The 26,776-nt window shown below is 38.6% G+C and overlaps 1 protein-coding gene and 1 long non-coding RNA gene across 15 annotated transcripts in view; one reads left to right on the top strand and one right to left on the bottom strand.

Annotated features, from left to right (window-relative positions):
- PARD3 (par-3 family cell polarity regulator) overlaps nucleotides 1–26,776 on the top strand; it is a 657,871-nt gene that overhangs the window by 614,495 nt on the left and 16,600 nt on the right. For 12 of the 13 annotated variants that reach the window (XM_038392147.2, XM_038392144.2, XM_043509558.1 and 9 more), the window contains one exon: nucleotides 25,006–25,126. In XM_038392147.2, coding sequence (XP_038248075.1) covers nucleotides 25,006–25,126 — 121 coding nt within the window. Of the gene's footprint in view, nucleotides 1–11,125; nucleotides 11,535–25,005; nucleotides 25,127–26,776 lie in introns of those variants that run through there. The other variant, XM_043509559.1, reaches the window with a different exon arrangement.
- LOC122459037 lies at nucleotides 11,806–21,097 on the bottom strand. Of its 2 annotated transcripts, XR_006279458.1 has the most exons (3): nucleotides 20,655–20,991; nucleotides 14,025–14,125; nucleotides 11,806–13,436 (listed from the first exon to the last, which is right to left on the bottom strand). It is a non-coding gene; the product is annotated as an uncharacterized LOC122459037 (long non-coding RNA). The 2 variants fall into 2 exon arrangements; XR_006279457.1 differs by having other exon boundaries at nucleotides 11,806–14,125; nucleotides 20,655–21,097.

Below are 26,776 nucleotides of genomic sequence, written 5' to 3'. Positions count from 1 at the left end.
AATCCACATAAAAAGTCCTCCTGGAGACATTCAAGATACCATGTGGGCAATAGCTTCTTCCTGTAAAAACTGTGAGTCATGCATGGACGTGTGACTTGCCCAGGTGACTCCAGAACTCCATCTTGGAGCTGGACTTTGCATAGGAGAGAGGTGGGGGTCTCCACCCACAAGAGAGAGTCTATTTAAGCCCGTGGGAGATCCCTCCATTTTGTCTTCAGCTGGCTAAGGAGATAGCCTCTCCACCCCCAAGGATACCTGAAAGAAACTGGAACAAAGAACAGTAACTGCAGGGGGTGTGAGTGATTGCTGGACCCAGACTAGAAGGAGGCTAGCCTGTAAAAGAGAGCTTACTGGAACTGGTGAAGTTTTTATCTGTATTTAGTTTGATTAGACATAGACTTGCGTGTTTTATTTTATTTTGCTTGGTAATTCACTTTGTTCTGTCTGTTACTACTTGGAACCACTTAAATCCTACTTTCTGTATTTAATAAAATCACTTTTTACTTATTCATTAACCCAGAGTATGTATTAATACTTGGGGAAGGGGGGAGGGACAAACAGCTGTGCATACCTGTCTATCAGTGTTATAGAGGGCGAACAATTTGTGAATTTACCCTGTATAAGCTTTATACAGGGTAAAATGGATTTATTTAGGGTTTAGAACCCATTGGGAGTTGAGCATCTGAGTGTTAAAGGCAGGAACACTTCTTAAATTGCTTTCAGTTATGCCTACAGCTGTTAGGGGACATGGTTCAGACATGGGTCTGGGTTTGCAGCAGGCTAGCGGGTTTGGCTCAAACCAGGCAGGGCATTGAAGTCCTAAGCTGACTGGGCAGGAAAGCAGGAGCAGAAGTAGTCTTGGCACATGAGGTGGCCGCTCCTAGGGGATTTCTGTGATCCAACCCGATCTCAGCCTACATGTTTTCCATAAGTTTTAGAGTCGCAGCCGTGTTAGTCTGTATCCACAAGAAGAAAAAGAGTACTTGTGGCACCTTAGAGACTAACAAATTTATTTGAGCATAAGCTTTCGTGAGCTACAGTTCACTTGAAAGCTTATGCTCAAATAAGTACTCCTTTTCTTTTTATGTTTTCCATAGCAATCATCATTTGGAACTGACTGATCTTCAGTGCTTCCTACCTACACCCTGCCATTGAATTTCCTGATAGAAACATCGTTTCCATCACCCTGGGAATATGTGATGTGTCCAAGGGGTAAATCTTACTCCATTAGTAGTCTATTCAACGTAGTGACTTTCTCTGCTGTCCTGCTACTAAAAGCTGGAGCTGACATGGACTTTTAAAAAATACATCTCGCCTAGGATATAACTAAAAAAACTAACTTAATATCCAGTGCTGCACAGAATAATTCAGCTTCTCAGTCAGTTAAAATAGAGAAGCAGAAGATGGGAGAGCAACCAGGGATTGATCATTACAGAGGTCTGCATACTCCAGTGACTGTATGAAATTCAAGAGATTGGTGTCCAATTTTCAGTTGACAACTTAAAGGTGCCAGCTAATTGATCAAATCAGGGTATATTTGACAGATGCTTCAACCAATTAGGGGAACAATGAGAAGTTCCCTCCTGAGCTACAGCTGTCTGGAAGGGGAAATGTGCACATAATAAAATAGCTACATGTGCTTCTAAGGATAGGTGAAGGTGGAATGCCACTATTATAACCCATGAAAGGTGAAACTTCATGAATTACTATCCTTCTTATGAACCAGTGAGATTAGGAGAGGTAGATACGCTGGAGGGTAGGGATAGGATACAGAGGGACCTAGACAAATCAGAGGATTGGGCCAAAAGAAATCTGATGAGGTTCAACAAGGACAAGTGCAGAGTCTTGCACTTAGGACGGAAGAATCCTATGCACTGCTACAGACTAGGGACCGAATGGCTAGGCAGCAGTTCTGCAGAAAAGGACCTAGAGGTTACAGTGGACAAGAAGCTGGATATGAGTCAACAGTGTGCCCTTGTTGCCAAGAAGGCCAATGGCATTTTGGGATGTATAAGTAGGGCATTGCCAGCAGATCGAGGGACATGATCATTCCCCTCTGTTCGACATTGGTGAGGCCTCATCAGGAGTACTGTGTCCAGTTTTGGGCCCCACACTACAAGAAGGATGTAAAAAAAATTGTAAAGCGTCCAGCAGAGGGCAACAAAAATGATTAGGGGACTGGAACACATGACTTATGAAGAGAGGCTGAGGGAACTTTGGATTGTTTAGTCTGCAGAAGAGAAGAATGAGGGGGGATTTGATAGCTGCTTTCAATTACCTGAAAGGGGGTTCCAAAGAGGATAGAGCTAGACTATTCTGAGTGGTAGCAGATGACAGAACGAGGAGTAATGGTCTCAAGTTGCAGTGGACAAGGTTTAGGTTGGATATTAGGAAAAACTTTCACTAGGAGCGTTGTGAAGCACTAGCATGCATTACCGAGGGAGGTGGTGGAATCTCCTTCCATTGAGGTTTTTAAGGTCAGGCTTGACAAAGCCCTGGCTGGGATGATTTAGTTGGGGATTGGTCCTGCTTTGAGCAGGGGGTTGGACTAGATGACCTCCTGAGATCCCTTCCAACCCTGATATTCTATGAATGTTAGTCTCCAGCTGCCAACAATGTTTTGTTTGCTGTCTTGGTCCCAGGATACGAGACAGACAAGGTGGGTGAGGTAATATTTTTTATTGGACCCTCTTCTGTTGGTAGAAGGGACAAGCTTTCAAGTGCTCACAGTTCTTCTTCATGTCTGGTGAAGGAAATTAGAGTGTCCAAGCTAAATACTTCTTTATATGACATTGTCTTTTGCTGGTATTTTTGCAGCTTTTTGGCTGTCTGTGGGCCTTATCCTGCTGCTTGCTGAGCACTCCTAAGTCCCACTGACTGCAGGGGGTATTGAGGAGGATACTTAGTGCCCCTTAAAAGGCACTCCTCTAAAAATGCAAATGCCAGGGTGTGAATGTTGTTTTCTTTATGCTACCTAATGTCGACTTCTAGCTATGTCGGTTACCTAGGAAACAGCTGTAGAATAGAATTTGGTTGTAATGTCAGCTTTGTGGGAAGAATGTATTTTTTGCTATAGATGTATGCATGTGGATTCACGTTATAAACACACACACACAAAGAAGGAAAGAAAATTGCTTGATAGTTTAGCTTTTTTATTTGCTTCATGAAAGAAACATTAGGCAGGCTGCACTTCATTTAAAGATTTTTTGGAAATGAATTGTACACTGAGGTGAGTTAGCTGAAGAGGAGGAAATGGTTTAAATTATCGGGTTGGGGGGTGTTTATAGGTGATATAAGCGTAAGTGTTAGGTTAAATTTGTTTCTAGCAACAATACTGAAAATAATGTAATTCATGTACCAATTATTTCTATTTACTGCGCTACAAATACAGTAGTTATAAATGATAGTATTTAATTTATACAACAATTTCTATTCTCAGCGTTCTTTTACAAACATTAATCTTTATAGCACCTTGTGAGGTAGATAAGTGGTGATGTTGTCTCCGTTTTATAGTTGAGATACAGAAAGGTTAAGTGGCTTGCCCATGTTCACAAAGGGAGTCATTGTCAAAGCTGGGATTAGCTCTTAAGAGTTCTTGGTTCCCCCTACAGTGCTCAAATCCACCAACCTGTGGTACATCTCAAAAACAGAGAAGGATAAGGGAGTAATGTGAAAAAGCTCACTGTCGGGGTATAAGGCTGTCATGGAGTTCTGATGAACTAAAAGATCAAAGCTCACATGGTTTGCTGTATCTCTATATCCTTATCTGGAGTTTCACTGTGTTGATTCAACAAAGAAAGATACAATATATAAATAATGTATGTGAGTAAATAATATAAAATGTGTGTCTGACTTCCTGTTGGGTTAAAATTTATTGAGTAAAGAGAGAGAAATTTTTTTTTAAACTATTGGATTTCAAAATAGTTGTGAGCAGCTCATTATTGATTTGTCATCATCATGCCATTAACTTTGATTCCACAATTTCCTATTTACTAAAGTGCTGGAATAATTCTCTTAGTTTTCTCTTGCACTTTATGGCTGGTTTTTCAAAGTTGTCTAAGGCTATGTCTACACTGCCGCGGTAAGTCAACATATGCTACATCTCTCCAGCTACGCTATTCACGTAGCTGGAGTTGACGTACCTTAGATTGAATTACTGCGGGGTCTGCACTGCGGCGGGACTTACCTTACTCTTCTTGTCGGGGATAGAGTACACAGGCGACTGGAGAGCGATCTGCGTCGATCCCGGCTGTAGTGTAGACATAGCCTAAGAGAGTTAGTCCTCCAACTCTTATTGAAATTCAATGAGAGTTGAACACCTAACTCTCTTAGGCTCTCTTGAAAATCCCAGCCCAAAAAGTAATGCCAGTGTTTCACAGCAATAATCTAACAGTGATGAAATATTATCCTCTTATTATACCACTCGTGTGAGAACTGATTCCTTACTGGTGGTGTTTGTATCATATACAGTGCAATTCCAATTAAGTGAAACTCCCAGTTAAAAAGTAGTAGCCGTGTTAGTCTGTATTTGCAAAAAGAAAAGGAGTACTTGTGGCACCTTAGAGACTAACAAATTTATTAGAGCATAAGCTTTCGTGAGCTACAGCTCACTTCATAAGCTTATGCTCTAATAAATTTGTTAGTCTCTAAGGTGCCACAAGTACTCCTTTTCCTTTTCCCAGTTAAAAAGATACCCACATACTGACAGAGATGGAGTATAGAGGTATCGATCAATATATGATATGTAGGTATTTATCGGCCTACATTCACACAGAGGCATGGAGATATATAGTATTTATTGATGAGTATAGGACAGCTCGTGTTATTCACAAGTAGGGAAGCCTCTAGTGAGTTTTATGCTTATTACATATATATTCCAATAAAATCTTTTGTACATCCACACATCAGGTACTCGGGAAATTATTTTAAAATGTTCTTTAGAGCAGGGTTCTTGACCTTTTTGAGCTCAAGACTCATTTGAAAACCTTGATGGTCTGTTGTAACCCAGAAACCCAGAAGATACACCCAGACTCAGTGTCTCCCCACAGGAGTCCATTGGGGGTAGAAAGTCTTGGAGCTAAGATTCCGGATGGTCTGACCAGAGGTGAACAATTAGGGAATCCCCCCTGCTGCACTGGCAATGGGGAGCAGGGGCATTGAGCTAAGACAACCCCCAAAAAACATAGCCCATCCCATTGACCATGGGAGCAGAGGGCAAGGGGGGATTTGGTGACCTGGAGGTGAAGTGGGAGAGTTGGGGTGGGGAGGGGGGCTGTGGGTATAATGAGAAAGCAGTGAATGGCTGGGAGAAGGAAATGGAGGCAGAGTGGTTTGGCTGATAGCGCCCCCCAAAAACATGCAGTCCCCACCTCCAGTCATGGGGAGCAGAGGGTAAAAGGGTGGGGTGGGTTTAGGGTCCTGGGGGGTAAAGTGGGAGGACTGGGGGAAGGAGATGGAGGGCAGGAGAGTAGGGCGTGTAGAGGGAGAAGATCTGGTGTGGGGGGGCAGGATGGGTGGTATGAGAGAGGGAACCACCTGGCTGTGGGAGAGGGGTATGTGGGAGTTATTCTGAGGAGCAGAACAGGGGATATGGAAGATGAGGTGTTGCCCTGCTGGAGGGTGGGAGGTACATTTTGGGGGGCCGATACTTACTGGAGCACATTATCAGTGAACCATAGCAGAAGGCTGCTCTTCCCCAACCCATGAGAAGAAGGAGTAGATTAGAGGGAGCAGCCAGGACCCCCAAAATTCCTACATTCCCAACCAACGCTCCCCACGCCATATCCCAGAGTGACCTTGTGTTCAGCACAAACAAGCACCAAATGCTCCCTCCCCACTCCATAGGGTGGGCTGGGCTCAGCTCCCACTCCAAGAATTGCTATCTCCGGGGCAGCAGTGCTACTCAGATTTCGCCTGGACCCTCTGATGCAGGGCTGACTGGGACAAATTTGTGAGAGTGGTGGTGGTGATCTGGTGCATGGGGCCACAATGCCACTCAAATTTGGCCCAGCTGCGCCGCCTCCTCTCCCCCATCAACATGACATGGGGCAGCTGGACCAAACCAGACCTGCACTGTGATCTCGTGCACCAGGTTGCAACGCACAGAGTGAGGAACCATTCCTGCGATCCTTTGACACATTCCGGTAACCCAGTTTTGGGTTGTGTTCTGTGGGATGAGGAACTCTACTTTAGAATCTTACATTTGTTTTTACTGATAATAATTATTTAGCCTTCCAACTGGAAAACAAAATAGCCTCATTTACCAATCACAGAATCATAGAATATCAGGGTTGGAAAGGACCTCAGAATGTCATCTAGTCCAGCCCTCTGCTCAAAGCAGGACCAATCCCCAACTAAATCATCCCAGCCAGGGCTTTGGCAAGCCTGACCTTAAAAACTTCTAAGGAAGGAGATTCCACCACCTCCCTAGGTAACGCATTCCAGTGTTTCACCACTCTCCTAGTGAACAAGGCTTTCCTAATATCCAACCTAAACCTCTCCCACTGCAACTTGAGACCATTACTCTTTGTTCCGTCATCTGCTACCACTGAGAACAGATCTATCCTCTTTGGAACCCCGTTTCAGGTAGTTGAAAGCAGCTATCAAGTCCCCCCTCATTCTTCTCTTCCGCAGACTTAAACAATCCCAGTTACCTCCGCTGGACGTTTTCCAATTTTTCCACATCCTTCTTGTAGTGTGGGGCCCAAAACTGGACACTGTACTACAGATGAGGCCTCACCAATGTCGAACAGAGGAGAACGATAACGTCCCTCGATCTGCTGGCAATGCCCCTACTTGTACATCCCAAAATGCCAGTTATCTGCATAAGAATTTGTCTAGGGCCCTCTGTATCCTATCCCTACCCTCCTGCATATCTACCTCTCCTCCCGGTTTAGTGTCATCTGCAAACTTGCTGAGGGTGCAGTCCACGCCATCCTCCAGATCATTAATGAAGATATTGAACAAAACCGTCCCGAGGACCGCCCTTGGGGCACTCCACTTGATACCAGCTGCCAACTAGACATGGAGCCATTGATCACTACTCGTGGAGCCCAACAATCTAGCCAACTTTCTATCCACCTTAAAGTCCATTCATCCAGCCCATACTTTTTTAATTTGCTGGCAAGAATACTATGGGAGACAGTGTCAAAAGTTGTGCTAAAGTCAAGGAACAACACGTCCACTGCTTTCCCCTCATCCACAGAGCCAGTTATCTCGTCATAGAAGGCAATTAGATTAGTCAGGCATGACTTGCCCTTGGTGAATCCATGCTGACTGTTCCTGATCACTTTCCTCTCCTCTGAGTGCTTCAGAATTGATTCTTTGAGTACCTGCTCCATGATTTTCCACCAGTGTGTTTTCATTTCAAGGTCTAATGTCTCACCAACTCCTAGGGCTAGAAGAAATGCTTTGTACATTAGCCCAGATTTCCAGCTCTCCAGTGGGATACAGTATCTCTTTCTAATCTGCCTGGTTCAAGGAGCATCAGACATTTAAAATGCTCCTTAATCAACAAGTAGAATGTATCAACCCTTAACCTAGTATAAGTGTAATTTTTTTGTGAAGAGGGAGGAAAGAAAAAAACATTTAATGCAAGGCCTATTTTGTTAAAAATGGCAGCTGTTTGAAAGGTACTCAACTTGAAAGAGAGTAGGTGGTGAGGGAAAAAGGTGCAAAATAAATGCAGTTCGTTTTATAGTTTACAATTACAGAAATAAAGAAATTTATCATGACCACAGTAGATGGGTGGGTCCGTATGTGCAAAAAAAAAAAAAAAGTATGCATCATTACCTCCTTAGATTTTTTTTAAACAGTCTGATGACCAGAGATCCTAGCAATCCATTTGCCACGGAAAAATGCAGAATTTGCGTTTTTATAGAGAATCTTTAGTTTTTACGTTTTGTGAAAAAATTAAAACATATACAGTTGGGACCGCAATTATCTGATCTAATTGAGCCCAGGGTCAGATTAGATAATCAAAAAAAATTATAAACATATCAATAAAACATTGTATTCAACTGATACCTATATATATATTGTGGCTAGGGAAACTAAAGATCAGCGTTTCATTTTAATTGTGGATAAACACTTTTAAAACAAAAATCTCTAAGAGTACAAAGACTCAACGCGTAAAGATTTCTAAACTGCAGAAGGGGGAAATTTCACACGTGTGTGTGTGTGTGTGTGTATAAATAAATAAGAACATATATCATGTTGTAATTTTGGTTTTGAGAAGAGGATATTATAGCACAAAATAAATGCAATCAATTTTAAATATGCTGCTGCTGGAGCTGAAGACTGCTATATGCTACCACTTACACTTAGCAAGTCTGTTTGTCAGAAGGCCCTAATTGCTTTATGTGTGAGAACATTAAGCTGCAATAAATTTATATACACAACTGTTCCATTATTGCAGAACAAGTTTTATCTTCTAATAAATTGATGTTTCTTTTTAGTGTCAACTCGCACCAAAATTTACACTCAAGTAGGTGAACCCTTAACATCATATAATTAGTTCAATGCCACTAGTGGTAATAGAGGGGACACACTGCACACTGTATATCCCTTAAATGTATCAAGGAAGAAAAGTTTTGACTTCTGTTAATTGTTTCTTGAAAGCTTAATTGTGATTAAGAGCAGCTTTAATTGGAACAGGGAAAGAAATTATGACCTTTAAAACACATACTGCAAATAGCAGGTCTGCATTTGCTATGAGCTGCACCATAAGGGAAAAGACTAAAAGCCTTCTTTTAAATATATATATACAAATATATATATATTATTGAATTGGTAGTTCTGTGTGGAGTCACATTTAGGTTAATGGAACAGAAGCTGAGATTGCTCTGGACTTTGATTAATATTTAATTAATTCTTGGTAGAAGCCTCTGATTTTAAATTAAACTGGGACTAATAAAAGAACCAATTCACCAAAGAGGTCACATAAATTTGATCTGCCATTATGAGGATTTAAATTAAACTGGCCCGAGTTTTGTTTTCTGTTTATTTTATATGTGCTGTACATCAAGTGCAAGTAATTTGCTAGGGATGACAGAGTTGGGAAAAATGTCGCCTGAATTTGGCAATAGTAATCAAGCCATAGCTGTAATATAAGACACACTATTTGGTTTATTTAAAATAAATAGGATAGCCTAGTGAGTTGTATTGTTCTCTCAGTACACCTTTAACTCATAACAACAAGGAAAGGAACTACCTGTATGCGTCAAGGAGAGAATATAGTCCTTTATTTGTAATCAGTTAAATAGACAAGTCTTAGTGCTTAGTTGGATAGACTGCTGATGACATGGAATTGGGAAGGGTATACTATATAAGGAGTATGGATTAAGGTTACTTTTATTTGTGGTTATTGCTTAAAATGAGGATTTTATGATTATTTAATTCTCTATCTTAAAAATTAAGGACCCTGTTCTCCTTCCCTTTGCATCCATGTGCAGAGTCCCCAGTGCCTACAGAAGTGGGAAGGTATCCTGCTGTCACATGTTCTGTTCTTTTCTCCCCAGACTGTGGGAGCACCTCCAGTTAGGCTCTGTACAAGAGCTGTTTAATGCAAGACTATATAGACTCATGCTGTCTCTCCTTCCATACGTTCTGTGGAACCACCTATAGGTAACTGCAGACAGTGGAGCCCCTGGGAACAGGAGTCCTGCAAAGGCCATGTTCTCCAGGGGACCAGGGAATTTGAAGGGGCCAGGTCGTAAAGCGGGAGGTAAGGGGCAGTTTATGGATCCCCAGCGGTTCTGGGTTAAGTGACCATAATCCCTGGCTTTTTCCCTGAGAAGCAAACCGTTATGCAGTCCTCATGGAAAAATTCAAAGGAAATTGAGTTTAAATTCCATGAATTTCCTGTCCTCTTAGTAGGTTCATCTCAATCTTAAGAATGGAGCCCTATAACAAGATAGAAAAATAATGGTCCAGGTTCATTTCTGTGACCCATGCTTTTATTTTTGTTTCAGTGGGCAAATTCCAGTAGATACTATGGGAGTTTCCTTTCCTTTTTCAGGGAAGTAGCCGCTGCAAGTGATATTACCCTGAGTTGAACAATGATAGCACATGAAATCTTGTAATACATTACATGGTAACTCTCTTTACTAGGTCATAACAATCTCTCATGACAAAGTTAACATGTGACCTGTCTTGATACAACCTTGACTTAGTGTATTACCATTGTGCCATAAACCTATTTTCTGTGATGTTACTGTGAAGTTATTATTGACTATAATTTGACAAACTCATCAAGTAACCAGAGAGTAACCATTAACATTACTTCAGCATTTTGTGAATGTTTCTTTAGTCTGTCATTGAAGAACTCATTATATAAATCATGATGCTAATTGTGTTGAGAAAGATAAAAAGCAAACTGGAATTCGTATAATTTTTCAGATAATTTGGAGGAATTTTTCACGTACCGTAAAGGAATTGATACATGCTTAATTTTTAATAAATGTCAGCATTTTGTTAAACAGAAGATATATCTTTACTAGATAAGCAGTTCAAATAATTTCTGAGTCTGTATGCTTTCTAGTTAGTGGGGCAGGCGTTCAGTGCCAATCAGAATCAAGAGCACAATTTTTCATAAAATGGTCCCAGTTCCACAGCATGGCCTTACAAATAACTACAGGCTTTAAGATGAAATCCTTCATCTTGGCCTTGTGCATCAAGACAAAGTAATTTATGTGTCAGATCCCTGAGATCTGTTGGGTTAATAGTCTGCACATTTCCACTAGGGATAGCCCCTTCTTAACAGAAGAAACCAGAGGAAACTCCGAAAGAGTATACTGGCTCCTGTATATGTATTGGCATGTCAGGGTACAATCTGGCCCTCTGTTATTTATTTAATAACTATACTGCCTCTTTTGGTGTACATTTTTTTTCTCCCACAGGTAGCTTTATAATATATTTATAAAGACTGCCTTAACTGTCTTTTAGGAATTATAAAATGCTTTCAAGAACTGTTTGAATAATTCCAAGTTCTTCTCATCTGTGTGACTGTCAGCCACAGAGCTCCTGAAAACACTTCATAATTCCAGAACGAGAGAGGCAGTAAAAGTCTTTTAAACATGAATATTGATGGTAGCAAAAATATATTTTGGTGTTTTTCTTTTAATAGAAACAACTTTACTGGATGGATTGAATGTGTAGACTATCCTTTTCCCAAGGCCAGTACATTAAGTAACATTGATCTTTATTCATGAAATGGGATCAGAGGATTGTCTCAAATAAACCTTTCTGGACTCTCTAAAATAAGATAAAACAGGAAATTTCTACTAAACATGATGACTTCAGGAGGATGGGGGGAAGGAGGAAAATTCTATAATCTGTTTGATCAGATTTAAGCACAAGAAGAGTCTTATGCAGTAATGTTAAAAATTAGAGCATTTATCAGTGAGCATTTGTAAATAGGATGTGGACTATAGTACAGAGTAAATATACTTTTTAATACATTAAATGTACTTGGTTCTGAAAAGATGCTGTTTGATTTTCTATAAGAAAATTAAAGAACTAGAAAATAACTAAAACAAGTTGTTGAGTGATATAGCTCTAAATGGTTAAACATGGTATGATATGTAATTTCCTAATAGTCCAGGTAAAGCTGTTAGCTGTAGTGCATCCATTCCAGAATCAATCTCTTTAATTTTGTTTATTACAGGAGAACATAAGCTCACAATTTATACTTTAACACTGGCTTCTTTAGTGGATATATCCTGATTTACACCAGCTGAGGATCTGGCCAAGTATTGCATTTTATAGAACTGCACTTGTACTGTGGATACTATTTTTCATTCACAATAACGTGTATAATAGTTTCCATTTTAGGGAAGATGATGAATCATCAATAAATATCCATTTTTAAAATATTCAGAAAATAATTTCTGCTCAGTATACATGGAAACAAAACTCATCTTTTTAATGATATTCAGAAGAGACTTTCTGGTTAGTACATGTAGAAGCATGAAACATGCAGTTTAGACGTTCTGAAAACAACAACCGATTTGCAAGGATATTTTTGCTGTTGGAGCTCCTGCGTGAATCTCTGAAATGGGAGAATAAATCCGGACACATTTTTACCAAACTCTAGAACAAAAGACATTTTACATTCTCTTAGGAGCAGATCATCATCTGGAGTGAATTGACATAGGCCCAGTGACAGAGCTATGGCACGTTATACCACCTGAAGATCACCCCCATACAGAACCAATTCCTTACTGTATTTTGAATGCGCAAGTTTCCACAGCAGCAACAACAAAACCCAACAACAACTATGCAGAACATTTTCATAACTTTATTTTAGCAACTGTCATATTTTATCACCCATTTTAATGGGCTGAAAATCCTCCTTAGAAAGGATATCAAAATAAAATAATATAATTCAAATCCAATAGAGACAATATTAGGGTGACAATGACATGATATCAATTGGGTATTTTTTTTAACATGATGTCAAAACACAATGTCATCCTGAATCCATGGAGACACTATTATGATGTCAAAATGAAACAGCAACACAAGTTGATGAAGATTATAAGAAAGGCAAAATGAAATGATATTAGTGCAAGTCAATAAGATTATAATGTCAACATCAAGGTAAGGGCATTTGACAGATAAAGTGGCATTATATATTATACATATTTCATTTCTGTTCATAGCAAAAATCCTGCAATTTAATAGAATTTGTTGAGATACCATTAAAGTTAAAAAACAAATGAGTAAAGCTAAAGAGGTTTTAACCACAGAACAGCTGACTTGCTAAGTTTCACATATAGTAGATGTAGTTGTACTATAATATATGGTTTTTCTGTAAGTGAGAATCGTATGTTATAAGGCATTGTATTCTGTAAAAAAAAAAACACTCATGATGTAATAATTAAGATAAATTTGTACTTTTTATATAGCACTTACTTTGACTCGCAAAGCATCTTATAAAAGCAGGCATTACTTCTTTGGCAGATGAGTAGCCTGAAGCCAAAAGAGAATCAGTGACTTGGCCAAGAGTCAGTGGTAGGGACAAATCTTGACTCATAAATCTGCCTCCTACTGTATTGCTCAAGTGTTAGACAATGCTGCCACTCTCTTCAGGTAGCTACCTTCACGAAGCACCATTACAAAACCTCGGGCTTTGTTTCCTGTTGAAAAAAGAAAACCCCTTCACTTTTCCATAACTTCCTCCAGGCTAGTCATCTTGGTGCCAGCTTTACCTCATGTTTTAGTAACTCAGGTTGTCCTGGACAAATCTCATTCCTGCTGCGGTCTGCCGTGATAAGAGGAATATGTGTACGTTGCAGTATCTTAAGTCTGTTTCTTGTTGGAAACATAAAGAAAAGTAAAACAACGCAGAAGTAAAGTAGACTTATAACAGTTTCTAATCCAGTTTTCTTAAACATGGCAAAATCACCAATTCTCCTTCAGGACTGGGTCCTTCACTGTACATGCCAAATAGGAATTTAAAAAGAAAAGTAACATTTAAGGTATCCAAACACAGAAATAATTTGCAGTCATCTTAACTGGCAAAACCTGCTTTTCAGCTCAAAAAAGAAAACTAGATGAATTAATTTTATTGAAGGTAACTCTTTTGACTGTAACATTTATGACAATGTGTAGTTTTAAATTATATGAGACAAAAGTGGTTATAATAAAGGATAAAAACAGTAAAGGAAAAGTGTCACAGTTTCAGGGAAACTGCACCTGTATTCACCCTTTATGGTCCTTCAAAGGTACCCCTCTACCTTCAAGCTCCCAGCCATCAAGTCCCTTGGGCACATTTCACTCTCTCCTGACGGGGGCTTCTTTAAAGTTGCACAGTTCCCTGCCTACATTGTGATATTTCCAGCAAGACAGAGAGCCTAAAATGGAGGCTCTGTGCTTTGCTCTCTCTCTCTCGAAGCTATGACCAGTGTATTACCCACAGTTCTAAGTTACCACACAGTTCTTTCTATTTTTTCTTAAGGTAAAAGCATAACAGAGAAAATAATAAAAACAATAACATTTCTATATGCATGCTAATAGCTTACCAGAGGTCACTCATGAGTTGTAGGGGCTCAGTAAACCAAAGTCTTTCCGACCCTTCCCTATGAGTTGTGGCCCTCATTGGACTGGAAATCCTATCTGTTTGCTGGATCAGAAAGAAGTCAGTTTAAACTCAGGCTATTCATAAGGGCTGTCGATTAAACGCAGTTAACTCGCACGATTAACTCAAAAAAATTAATTGCAGTTTTAATCGCACTGTTAAACAATAGAATACCAATTGAAATTTATTAAATATTTTTGGATGTTTTTCTATATTTTGAAATATATCTATTTCAATTACAACACAGAATACATGTACAGTGCGCACTTTATATTATTATTTTTATTACAGATACTTACACTGTAAAAATGATAAACAAAAGAAACTATTTTTCAATTCACCTCATACAAGTACCATAATGCAATCTCTTTAGTAGGAAAGTGCAACTTACAAATGTAGATTTTTTTTTTGTTACATTACTGCACTCAAAAAAACAATGTAAACTTTGGAGCAGGGGTGAGCAAACTGCAGCCCACCAGACATTTTTAGCCGGTCCTCGAGCTCCTGCTGGTGAGCGGGGTCTGGGGCTTGCTCCGCTCTGGCGCTCCAGCTGGGGTGCAGAATCAGAGGCCGCTCCTGGAAGCTGCGGCATGGCCCCCCTCTGACTCCTATGCTCTCCAGTGGCCCCACTCCAATGGCCCCCTCCAGCGCTCCAATGGGAGCTGCAGGGGTGGTGCCTGTGGAGGGGGCAGCGTGCAGAGCCACTTGGCTGCACCTCTGCGTAGGAGCGGAGAAGGGACATGCCGCTGCTTCCAGGAGGTGCTTGAGGTAAGCGACATCCAGAGCCTGCACCCCATAGCCTCTTCCCATACCCCAACCCCCTGCCCCAGCCCTGATCCCCCTCCGAACCCCTCGATCCCAGCCCTCGTGCACCCCAAACTCCCCAACCCCAGCCCCACCTCAGAGCCCACAGCCTCAACCAGAGCCCTCATCCTCACCTTCTCCCGCACCCCAACCCCAACTTTGAGTTTTCATGGTCCGCCATACAATTTCTATTCCCACAAGTTTGCCTACCCCTGCTTTAGAGTCTACAAGTCTACTCAGTCCTACTTTTGTTCAGTCAATTGCTAAGGCAAACAAGATTGTTTAAATTTACAGGAGATACTGCTACCTGCTTCTTATTTTCAATGTCACCTGACAGTGAGAACAGGCATTCGCATGGCACTTTTGTATTTGGCATTATAAGGTTTTTACATGCCAGATATGCTAAACATTTGTATGACCCTTCATGCTTCAGCCACCATTCCAGAGGATATGCTACCATGCTGATGACACTGATTAAAAAAAAATGCGTTAATTAAATTTTGACTGAACTCCTTGGGGGAAAACAGTATGTCTCCTACTCTGTTTTACCCACATTCTGCCATATATTTCATGTTATTGTTTTCTTGGATGATGACCCAGCACATGCTGTTCATTTTAAGAACACTTTCACTGCAGATTTGACAAAGTAAAGAAGGTATCAATGTGAGATTTCTGAAGATAGGTGCAGCACTGAACCAAAGGTTTAAGAATCTGAAGTGCCTTCCAAAATCTGAGAGGGACGAAGTGTGGAGCATGCTTTCAGAAGTTTTAAAAGAGCAACACTGCGATGCAGAAACTACAGAACCCGAACCACCAGAAAAGAAAATCAACCTTCTCTGGTGACATCTGACTCAGATGATGAAAGTGAACATGAGTCAGTCTGCACTTCTTTGGATCGTTATCGAGCAGAACCCATCATCAGCATGGACGCATGTCCTCTGGAATAATGGTTGAAGCATGAAGGGGCATAGGAATCTTTAGTGCATCTGGCTCCTAAATATCTTGCAACACCGACTACAACAATGCCATGTGAATGCCTGTTCTTGCTTTCAGGTGACATTGTAAACTAGAAGCGGGCAGCAGTATCTTCCGCAAATGTAAACAAACTTTCGTCTGAGTGACAGGCTGTACTAGAAGTAGGACTGAATGGACTTGTAAGCTCTAAAGTTTTACATTGTTTAATTTTTGAATGCAGTTATTTTTTGAACACGATTCTACATTTGTAAGTTCAACTTTCATGATAAAGACATTGCATTACAGTACTTATATGAGGTGAATTGAAAAATATTATTTTTGTTTTTTGCAACACAAATATTTGTAATAAAAATAAATATAAAGTGAGCCCTATACTCTATTGTAATTGAAATCAATATATTTGAAAATGTAGAAAACATCCAAAAATTTCAATAAAAGGTATTCTATTATTGTTTAACAGTATGATTAATCATAATCGCGATTAATTGCGATTAATTTTTTTAATCGCTTGCTGGCCATACTATTAATCAAAATTCCTTTCTTTGTCTATTGGCCTCTGGAGAATTCAGTTTGAACTCATATATGCAAGCCTCTGAGGTTAATTCTCTGGAGGTGTTGCAACCTGAGTGAATTAGCCTAATCATCCCCCACTGTTCTTAATTCCTGGAGGAGCTGGGGTTACCATTCCCCATGGCAGTCCATACAGTCCCAGGCCAACAATGATTTATAAACTTAATACAGTAAGTTCTTCCAAAGACATTGCAGGAAATTACTATATCAGTCACAAAAAGTATTTTAGTAAATACGTTTCAGGCCCAATGTGATTTTACGCAGAAATAAAGGTGTTTTGATCAACCAAGTTTTTAAAGATTTTTAAAGAAGGGACCACTATGATGATCTAGTCTGACCTCCTGTATAACACAGGTAGTAGGACTTCCTGAAAATAATTCCTAGAGCATATCTTTTAGAAAAACATCCAATCTTGATTTTTAAAATTGCCAGTGATGGAGAATCCACAATGACCTTTGGCAAATTGTTCCAATGGTCAGTTACTCTCACTGTTAAAAATGTGTGCCTTATTTCCAGTATGAATTTGTCTAGCTTCAACTTCCAGCTAGTGATATGGTCCTTGACATTGTGGTTTTATTACTTTTATTTTTTTAAACAAAGTTTTCATTTTTACTGAAAGTAAATGTGCAGTCTAGAGAAAATGCTATTTGTTTTTCATATACACAACACCACGATATAGAATTTTTTATGGATCATTTCAGTGGTTAAGAGAAAAAACAATCAATCTAAAAATGCTTTTCCATTCTCTAATATACTTTCTAGCAGTTCGCTAAGCATGACATAGAACCCCTCTGACCTTTTAAAGAAATAAGCTTGTTGATGTTGAAAGAGAACTAAAGGGTACAGTTCAGATATGTTAATAAAAGTATGCACTAAAATTTCGTGTTGAAATTTGCTGATGACTTTAAAATCAATTGTATAATCAGAATCACTTACTCTGTGAATATAATTTATTTGTAAGTATTTAGGCCCCCATCCTGCAAAGACTTAGGCCTGGTCTACATTAATAGTTGTGCTACTATTGCTATGTCAGTTAATGGTGCAATTTTTTTAACCTACATAGCTCTGCCAGTATAAGACTTACTGTGGACATAGTTAGACTAGTGGCCTAACCGGCATAAACTATAGTGGTATAAGCACAGTTATACTGGAATTACCATGTGCAGCTAGGAGTGTTTCATCAGTTAAATACACCAGTGTAACTATAGCACCAAAGCCCTCCTAGAGGAGACAAGGCCTTCTACACAGCATTCTATGGGGATTAATCATATGTACAGTTACCTGCATAAGACTTTGCAGGACTGGATTCATCATCAAAAAGATATTGCTTTCAATGTTGGTGTAGGAAAATATTTTGAAGTTCACAGACTGCCTCTCACCCCTTCTCTAGCATATTTTGTGGTCAAGAAGACTAATCTCTCCTATGCTGATCTCTCTCATACTGATCACCTGTATTTTACACCATCAAGGGATTTGTTGATTCCTCTTATGGATTCATCTACCTCCCCCTTAATATTTTGAAAAGGTCTTCCCTTGAGTCAAATGATTTACATTCTCTTTTCTATAAATTTTTTAAAAATAGCGAATCATAATAGTATGTTACAAAATTAAAAATAAAGAAGTGTTTTTTTTACTCCAGCATTTGAAACAAAATCCTCTATGGCCATGACTGCAGCAGACTTTACAGTTGTTTATGATTTGAAATTGGCTTGGATTGTTTCTGTACAACCTCACAGCTCTAAAGTAAGGATTAGACTTTGAAATAGCCCAGTTGCTTAATATCTGAATCCACATGTTTATTGCAGGCATCTAAAATATTTGCTTTTCTTTTTAGTTAAAGAATTCCCCTGAAATGCAAAACAGAATTTCTGTCTCCCACATGTGAGCTGTGACAGGCTAATAAGGAAGAAAGATGGTCGCAATAAAAGGGGTCTTGGGTGCATTCCTCAGATTTCACTGTTTGTAAAATGATGGCCCTGTTACACAATGACCACATAGGGCTTGGAAGTGAAAACTAATCTTGAGAGTTTGAAGAATCTGCTGTACTAAAGCGACCTCCCTATCAGCTATAAAATATCCAGAGGACTATAGTTATCACATCAAAAGCAAATGCCATATTAACAGCTTTGGAGACCACCATTTTAACCCAGAGAATAGAGCTGTGTATTTTTAATTTGTGATGATTTACTACATTGAAATTGGTGTGAAATGGACAACAAATCACAATGTCAAAATCTGGAAATGAATTTTATCAGCTGAAGGAAGTTGAGTGCCTTTTGGGATTTGCATAACTTTCTCATAATACTTTTCATTTTAGAGATGATGCTTAAAACTGAAAGTAAACTGGAAAAGCCATCAAACTTCCTAAGTAGCTGATTTCACACATACACACTGACATATATCCTAGTATTTATAGCCTTGTTTTGGTGGGAATTAATATGCCATTGTGTGTGTGTATGTGTGTGTATATATATATGTGATCGGGGTAAAATGTGAAGAGATCTTGCTTGTCATATTAAGCTGATCCCTGAGTTTAGCTACATTTTAAAAAGTACAAACGTGAAAGGAGATATTATTCTCCGTATTCACTTTGCAAATATGAAATGGCAGAGAGGGGCTTTTGTAATACTGTATATGGTAGAAATAAACTAAGATTGAAAAAGATCGGTAAAAGAAAATTCAAATGGGAGATATACCCTTCTACATGCAAGAAGCTGTCCCTGTTAGAAACTAACTTTGCATACATAATTCATTTGAGCAACACATTCAGTGTCTACAGCTACAAGAGAAATTGAATTCAGGTGTTTGCTGAACATATGGGGGATTTACTGTGAATTTATGACCTGTGGTTTGAGTGTAAAACCCCAAATACTAGCTGATAAAACTTAATGAAGCTTGTGCAGAGAAGCTATTTTTATTTGCATTGTAGTAATTGATACATTTTCTTCTTTAAACACCTTCCCCCTTGCCCCATTTCTCATAAATTCTTTGGAACTTGCGGAAAACAGGAGCAATAAAAGATCCACCTTCCTAAGTCCCGTTCCATAGTACCTTTACAACAGTTGGTATTTAAATCCGTTTGTGACACACTCATCTGACCCTATTATAACACACACTGTTAGCTGTGATCACATTGTTACTCCTTTATACGATGCAACCCTATGTTAGCCCCATTTGCACATCCAGTACTATGCTGCCTAGCCATGTAAGTGCACTCTGGGAAAATCTGTGCCTTTATTCCATAATGCCTCTGAAAGTGAGAGTGCGGAGGACACGTAGACAAAATGGCACCAGTGGCATGTGGGACTATGTATTCTGGATGCCTGCAGCACAGACTGCTAGACAGAAGAATGGCTGACCAAACTAATAACACAGACATGCTTAGAGAGTTCCGGCTAGATTGATGGAAGACAGAAGGACTATTAACTACCTAGCTTACCAACCAAGTATTAACCACATTGGGTCTGGATACATTCATCCATGTCGATCGCAGTTTATAAACTCACTTAGAACTTGTAGAATAGCGGGCTGCATGGTCTAGTATAGCATTAACCTTAAAGTTAAATCCAGGGATGTTTTTCATGCCATTTTATCATATGTCCTCATCTTTTTTGCAACAATATGACAGTTGCTGTTTAGTCACCTGTTTGAGTGATTTGAGACAAGCCCACCTGCTTTGAATGAGCACAGTTGTGGGAATGCTATTCTAATTCCATTAAATTTAGCGGAAGCTTTTACAGTGGATTAACACTGCCCTAGCACTGTTCCTCTATTTTATCCTGCCCTAGCAATGAAGACAGGTCCAATTTAATACACACTCAGCTAGTTCTGAACTTTGGCAAGTATATATTGGGCAGGCTAATGCATTGCCCCAAGAGTGATAATACCATTAATAACCAATGAGGCAACCTTTTAAAATTCCTGGGAACACATTTTCTACTTGCTTCAACCTGTGGCTAGAGAGGTATCAAACTCTTGATTTTTAAAATAACATAAGAAAGTTTAAGTGAGATGAGTAATCTGTCTAAACTTAAAGAAATGTAATTAGTACAAGTAGGTAATGTTTGCTCGCTAGCTTGCCGTGATTAAGAACCCAGTTTATTACATTTGTGTGTTATAACTGCGATTGGGAGATCTAAGCAGCTAGCTAGATCATGGAATACCAGGCAGCTCCAATCCACGTTGAAAAATTTCAAGGTGTAAGAAACATTGTTCGTTTACTAACTTTCTGGTTATTCTAGCCGGGTTGTTACAGCCTGGTGGTGGTAGTGTTAGGATCCTTTTTCCTCCTTTTTCAGGCCAATGAATTTTTCCAAAGCTTTAGTCATCTCTGTTCAGAAGCTTGTTTGTATCCACTTTATCACACTGACAGTGTCTGTTTTGAAAGGATTACAGCTCTGTACATCAATGCATGACATCACGGTGAGACATTGCTTAATGATCTGAGACTCTTATGGTCATTGCTGTTATTGAAAATATGTGATAGGTCTGGTCTATATGAGCTTTGCTTACAGTTGCTTTTTTTTTTTTAAGCCCATGCAGGTGACTGTGTTTTAAGTAGTATACGTGAAATAGCCAACTGTTAAATGTACCATCTGTAGTCGGAAGATAACCAAGGGCCACATGCAGAACTGGTGTAAACAAGCCCAATTCTATTGCAGCAAATGGAATTGTGCTGGCTTACACCAGGGCTGAGTTTGGCTCTGAAAACTTTCCTCTTGATTTGCTTCAAGAACTGTTAGTAATTGGAGCAAGGGGAAATTTAATTTGTCTTCACAAAAACTGGGTTCTCACAAGTATCTGATCCTGTGAGGTGCTGATTGTCTTCTGTGAAGTTGTGGACACCCTCTCTTGAAGTAAATTGCAACTGAGTGAAAGGTTTGTAACAACAGCACAAACTAGGCAATAGCTGGTTTATTATACAAAGCTGAAACTCAGTCCAGCTTCACATATGCCAAATTTCAAATAAACTAAGGCTCAGTTTCTAGTTAAACTCCTTCCTCCCCATAGATAATTCTGGACAGTTTGGATTTAGTTGGCTTTTAAATTTTGGGTTCATGTGAATGCAAAACACAAACGAAAATGTAAGATAGTGCTTATAAGTAAGCCACTCTGGCTATTACCCATCCTCAACCAGTACTGGTTCTGTACAAGTCCACTCCAGCAAAGGAGAATTTTAAGCAGCCTGCGACAAAGCCTCTCTCTTCTAGAGTATTTTCTGTGACTAAAGTCCTGCATCCATATGACATATTTACCAGGTCAAAACCGATATTGTCATAGACCAAGAACTTGCTAGGTTATTTATTATTCATTAAGAGCTATACAAGACTAACATAAAGACAGTCCTTGCCCCAAGAAGCTTGAGGTCTAAAAGGCAGCCATAGATTAGACACACACACACTGGAAGACACAGGAGAGAAGTAATTTTAGAACAGTTGTTTTGTGTGTGTGGTTTTATGTTTTTGTGTCATTTATCTAATTTCCTTCTTGTTTTTTCACTTCCTCATGGAAGAAATGAATGAATGTTCAAGAAGGCTTTTGTTGAGGATAGGGTTTTCTTGTGGCGTACTGGTCATTTTATGCATAGAAGCATGCAAAGATAGGAGCGGGTGAAGGAAACAAAGGAGCGGATGGTGGAATTAAGAAGGAGAGGAGAAAGGTGGAAAGAAACAAGCTTGGGTGGCAGGCCAGGGTGGAGTTGTGCAGGGCCTTGAAGACAAGAATGAAAAGTTTAAACTTGATATGATGGGTAAGGAGATCACTGGAGTGATTCAAGAAAGAGGCATAGTGCAGGGCTGAGAATGAAAACAATAAAATAAGAGGCAACATATGCTCCTCCTCAACCCTTCCCCCCACCAAAAAATAATCTGTCCTCCCCTTAAAGGTTTCTTAAATCTACCTCCCTGTTTTATCCTAACATTCCTCCAATTCCCCACCTTCTCTTATTTTTTTTAAAGTTTTTTTAATATATGGTCATTTGATCTCACTTATTCTGTATCTTTGTGACTCTTTCAGCACAAGGAATTTTGGGTGGCAATTGTGCTGGGAGACTGAAGTGATTTTGTTCTTTAATGATCTACTTTTTCAGTGAAATAGCCCTATAGCTCCATCCCCTATCTCTCTCCATTTTCTAATTTTAGATTTTGTCCCTCACTTTTTCAGTTGGGAGTAAAATAGAAAACATGTGGAAGGTTTTTCTTGTCTATCTGTGGCAAAGCTGTTAGTAACTTAAATGCTTCTCTTAAGTCAGCTTGACATTTTCTTTATGCAATTTATGAACAATGTATCCTTTTTAGAGTTTTTGGAGAAGTTATTCATAAATCCTGGGGTCCTCCTTACCCTCCGTTGCTTCATTTCATTCCAGTGAAAAGACGACCAACCTGTTGAGCATACAATTTCAGAGGAGGCTTAACCATTATAGTTTACAATACCTTTATTGATTATTTTGTGTAATATTCAACTGTCGATGGAACTATTTTTAACAGCATCCATAGAATGAGCCAAAGTTTTTTACAGTATGTTTTCTACAATAACCCCTTCACCCATTTTGTGGTTAATAGAATGCGTCAATTCCATTTAATCTGTGGACTCTATTTTGGCTTATTGTCCCAACATTTTAGCACAAGCTGCCTTACTGTAGTACTTTTTCTTACCATTAAACAGAGTCAGCTCTTTATTGTCATGCCTTCTTTCCTGCTGTGCCCCCAAGAGGCTAATCCCCTCAGTTCATTCAGTGGCTCTCTTATGCTGTTATCTGTTCTGCGTTTGAAATGAACCACATCCCCTGACTGATGAGCTCCCTCATATTTATTGATCATTTAAAGTACATCAAGTGGCCTAACTGGAGCTACTTGCTAATCTCTTTTTACCACAACTAAATGGTATTGCACACACAAAATATTCTTACCTCTTAAAGCCTAACAATGAAAAACATGTTAGTAAGTCTGCATGTATTTTGCATTGCATTTTATACATACTCTACTACTATATTGCTTGTTTGTTATAGTAAGAATCTCTAGTTTTGAAAATCAGCAAACTATACCAAAAAATATTTTGTAACTTGTATTGAACTGTGCCAATTACAAAAATCAAAGTGCCTGGTAACACTGCAGATTAACACAGACGAGAGCTGTATAGCTCCAACAGGATTGGGGGGTGGGGGTGACCTGAGAAATCTATAGTCTTCAAGTCTCTCCCACCAGAGGAGATAGAGCAGGGAAAACTCCAGAAGTGAGACTTCAGAATTTCTTCCCCCTCTGATTTTTTTTCCTAAGAGAGGGGATGATCTGGGATTTGTGTGCATTATGCTTTTTCTATGTACAGTGTCTAAGTCTACATATCTATGGAATTATTCTTCACTGTTTCTCTTTAGCTTTCTCATTTGAAACAATGTAATAATATAACATTTTTCATCAGCACTAACAGAAAGCAATAAATGCAGAGTTTAAGAGCCCCAGAATAAGATATTAAAATGGAGAAAGAATTGTTTCTGGTTAGCCTTAATATAAAAGATTTGTTTGTCGGGCATCCTACAATTCCCACATCAAAAACTCTGAAGTATGCTAGAAGTGGCTGGGGGGTGGGGCGGGGGGGGGAGAGAAGTGAGGGAAGACCAGAGAAGCTGGAAAAATGGCAATGAGATTAATGAATGTCCACTTTTCTATCTGCCTTATTAAACTAGCCGTTCCTGTGCATATTTCATGATGGTTTCACATAAATCAAGCTTAAAATGTACTTTGGAGAGGGGATTACCTGTTACTGCCATTATGGAAAATTTATGGTTTTAAATAGTTCAAGTCTGCGTATGACTGTACATAAAAAAAACTATAATGTTATTCAGTCTTCCACAGAATACTGGAATGTCACAGGATGTCAACAAGCCTGTAACCTGAATGTGTTCTTGTGAGCCTATGGCCCAGCTGTGTTTTTGAATATTGTACTGTCAAATATTTTTAATTTTACATTTCCATTTGCCTTTTTATGATATCAAAATATCAGTTTAAAAGATTTGTTAGAAACAGAACTAAGGGACGACAGATTCTTATTGATTGGAAGAAAATAATCAAATTGTGTATAGACAGAATTTCCAAATATCATAAATTAATTTGATGAAACTAAAGATTTGACATCAGTACTATAGATTAAATGGTGAATGAGTATGTCCCATGTTTATTAAACATTAGCGGTCATTATGGCAGCTTTTCTATATGTTCCTCATTTTTAATCTGCGAGTTTGTCTGATGCTAATGAATAATATTCTTTGTACTTTATAATCTCTATGGTAACATTAACTGTAGAAGTGCCAATTTGCTTTGATGAGTTTAGAAATTGCATTTTAAAATTGCCTCACTAGTCTTATTCTCATTCTGTTTGAAATTTCTTTTAAAGCTGCAAACGCCATTAATAGTAAGAACAAATGGAAGAACATTTTATTTAATGCCTGCAACTTGTTTTAAAATTCTTTCATTACTTCAAAAGTAGTGTCATTTCACTAGAAGCTGCCATTTTCCTACTAACCAAATTTCACAGATTATGGTTCTAAAGTGTGTTCATCCTTTACTTCCTCCTCCTTTTAGCAACAGATCAACTCCTAGCAATCATGACCGGATACAGCGTCTGAGGCAAGAATTTCAGCAAGCAAAGCAAGACGAAGATGTGGAAGACCGCAGACGTACCTATAGTTTTGAACAACCATGGGTGAGTGTTTAGATTCTCCATATACTGGACAAAGCTTCCCCCTCCCCCCATGTACATTAAGTACAACCATTTCAGCTGTGGTCCTTAATCCTGCATGCAACAAAGCAATGTAGATCCTTTGACCTTTTAACTCCTGACCTTTCTCTTATCTCCATCTGTGGTCCATTGTTGCTAATTTCATTTTATATCATGCTCAGCCATCTGTCCATTGTGTAAATGGTATCATTTGCTCTGTGACAAAACACAGCTCAGTTTCTCATCACTGTGAACTAATTTACAGTTCAGTTGGTATCTAAAGGAGGGGGAGTTGTCTGGACATTTTCCATAAATAGGTAATTTTTCACTTCTCAAACTGGAGAGATTCCATTGTAATATGGATATATTCATGAAATACAAGCTGTACTGGATGGAAAGCCTATGCATATACCAAATTAATGCCTGAAAATATTGAGGTCCTTGTGAGACATTATCATGGGTTGAGATTAATTTTTTCCTTATGAAAAAAATTACATGTATTTTCTCACTAAAAAGAAGAGGTACATATCCCAATTGATCTTTTAAATCCTGTTCATGCTGATGTAGCAAGGGGATACAATTATGTAAATCTACATGCTTTCCTTGTTTACCATAACTGAATCAGTCAAGTTGTTTTTGAATCAGTTATGGTTCTTAAATTAGGATTCTTTAAATATCTGTGGCAAATATTTTTGTCTAGTTTATTTTTTATTAAAATGTCACAATAAAGAAAATGAGCTTGGTGTCAACCTGTTCCAGGAAAGAACAATTGTATCTTGAAGCCAATACAATACATCACAATTCCAATAGTCTTGTATGTTGGGCGGTATTCTTGTTGTTAGGCTTGGAAGGATTAGAATTTTATTGGTAAATGCTGATAAACATCAATTTCACCATACACACACACATTGATAAAAAATTCCATTGATGATAATAGAAATTTACAGATAGGCAAAGTAAGAAAAGTGTTGCTTGAGAACTTATTAGAGTTTGATTCTAAGACTGTTTACTTTGCATAATTTGTCATTTGCTGTTGACAGTTTGTGTTTTAATGGTTATAAAACTTTAACTTTTTGAATCTGAACATCTACTGTCATTAAATAATTATTGTCTGACTGCCCCCTCACATAATTTCCTGCAACTGTGAACATTTAAATAGATAAAAATAGGAAAAAAACAGAAAATAGAAGAAAAGAGAGAGACTAGAAAAAATGCTTAAAACCCATACCTTTACTCAATTATCTATATTTAAGTAGATAAAAATAAACATCAATATTATTTGTTGAAATTGGAAAAAAATGAAAATTAAATTCTGACAAACCTACTTAGTAGTATTATAATGTACACTAGGCTGATGTGGAAATACCCAGAGATAAATTTCACTGAGTATGATAGTTATTTGTGATAACATAGGTAAAATCATAGATGTGCACATCATCTCTATTTGAGTCTGTGATGGTGAATATAGAACTGACATGTTTACACACAGTTTAACCTTTGTGCCCTCATCCTTCTTTAATGCATCCATTTGAAATTGTGGTGTTTTTAACATGCAGCATGGAAAGGAACAAAGGTAAATGTGTCCTTAAATGACCTAAAACTGCTGAGAATACTGTATAGGCTTCTCTTTGCCAC

This window comes from Dermochelys coriacea, chromosome 2, assembly GCF_009764565.3.
Source record: "Dermochelys coriacea isolate rDerCor1 chromosome 2, rDerCor1.pri.v4, whole genome shotgun sequence".
Classification (NCBI taxonomy): domain Eukaryota; kingdom Metazoa; phylum Chordata; order Testudines; family Dermochelyidae; genus Dermochelys; species Dermochelys coriacea.
Note: the sequence above shows the minus strand (reverse complement) of the source record. Positions and strands in the feature narration are given on the sequence as shown.